General features: G+C 36.0%; 1 protein-coding gene across 3 annotated transcripts in view; it reads left to right on the top strand.

Annotated features, from left to right (window-relative positions):
- The window catches only part of ncor1 (nuclear receptor corepressor 1), a 72,209-nt gene that overhangs the window by 4,604 nt on the left and 66,098 nt on the right, over nucleotides 1-1,507 (top strand). For all 3 annotated transcript variants that reach the window (XM_014019624.1, XM_014019623.1, XM_014019622.1), the window contains exon 2: nucleotides 142-328. In XM_014019624.1, coding sequence (XP_013875078.1) covers nucleotides 221-328 — 108 coding nt within the window. In that variant the 5' untranslated portion in view covers nucleotides 142-220. The remainder of the gene's footprint in view (nucleotides 1-141; nucleotides 329-1,507) is intronic.

The raw sequence follows: 1,507 nt of genomic DNA, 5'->3' as shown, positions 1-1,507 counted from the left end.
TCTATTCTATTCTATTCTATTCTATTCTATTCTATTCTATTCTATTCTATTCTATTCTATTCTATTCTATTCTATATTCTTGATAGTATTTTATGCATGTGTTGTAATGTGAAATTTTGCACAACTGTTATCTGTTTTCAGGTGGTCTTTATCTCCAAATATGGTCTAGCTGATCTCCCCGATCTGTGAGGCAGCCACAGCCCACCAGCACTGACCCAGGATGTCCAGTAGCTCAGGCTACCCCCCCAGTCAGGGGAGCTTCAGCAGCGAGCAGAACCGATACCCGCCACACTCTGTCCAGTACACCTTCAGCTCACGCCACCAACCGGTACAACTCACAGTCATCGATGTCACATTTAGAACAAATCCTTCAATGTGTTGTTAGAAGTACAGGTTTGATAAAGGACAGAACTCAAACAATATTTACCTGTAATGTCAACATGTGGGCGTTAATGTTTTACCTGAATATGTGATCGTTTGTCATCCATCCATCCATCCATCCATCCATCCATCCATCCATCCATCCATCCATCCATCCATCCATCCATCAGAGTTGTTCCAAGAACATGCAAGCGCAAATAAATGGAGCAAGATTTTATTACTCTCATAATATTATTTATCAATTAATTTTGACCAAAGCATTTAAAACATCCCCATTTTTCATTATGAAATTATCTTTTTTTAGAACCATGGCACGAGAGGCAGTGGGTGATAAGAAATACAAGGTCAATAATTATTAAGAACAAAAAAAAATTGTTTTATACMAAAAGTTACTTTTTTGTAAACGTAAAAATCCACCGTCTTTGTGTGCAGTGAACACAATGCTTCATTTCATCCTGGTGAACAATTGTCACAAATTGTATTTTCATTCACCTTTAACACTTGTTTTTGTTATAAATCTAATGAGGTGTAGGGTTAGTTTTGCAACACTCTATGGAACTACACTGTCCAGTGTTGTTCCTGCAGACAGGAGGAAGTTCTCTCGCAGAAAAAAACATGGCAAATTAAAGGTCTTGTATTCCTTGGTGAGATGCATATTTATTCCAGAGTTTTAAACTAATATCGTATGTTGAGAGATGGACAAATAAAGAATTTGAACACAAATAAGATACGATCTGAGCTTCCAACAAATCTTCATAATAATCATTCTGGTCATAATTGTTCAAGTCTCTAACGTTTGTTTTAGTCTTTCATTCTACGACACGTATTAGTTGCACATTAATTTACTGTGGTAAATATTAGATAGCGTTTGTTTGCTATTCTTGGATGACATATTTCTTAGAAGCTCACTTTTGCAGAAATYTGTCAACAGAACATTTCTGAGCATCGGATTATTTGCCTAAATTTAGGATAAGAGGAATTTGAAAATGTTACCTGAAGCTGGATGTGCTTGCTCAGGTGTTTTTGTTCGTCACATTGTGATAATGTTTAGGTTTATGCTTTACCTGAAATGTTTTAACATTGATCAGAAGGTTTTACTCCGTGTGCAAAAACAAAATTTTAACTT

Source organism: Austrofundulus limnaeus, unplaced genomic scaffold, assembly GCF_001266775.1.
Source record: "Austrofundulus limnaeus strain Quisiro unplaced genomic scaffold, Austrofundulus_limnaeus-1.0 Scaffold225, whole genome shotgun sequence".
Classification (NCBI taxonomy): Eukaryota; Metazoa; Chordata; class Actinopteri; order Cyprinodontiformes; family Rivulidae; genus Austrofundulus; species Austrofundulus limnaeus.
The sequence above is the reverse complement of the archived record's forward strand: the minus strand, read 5'-3'. Positions and strand labels throughout refer to the sequence as shown.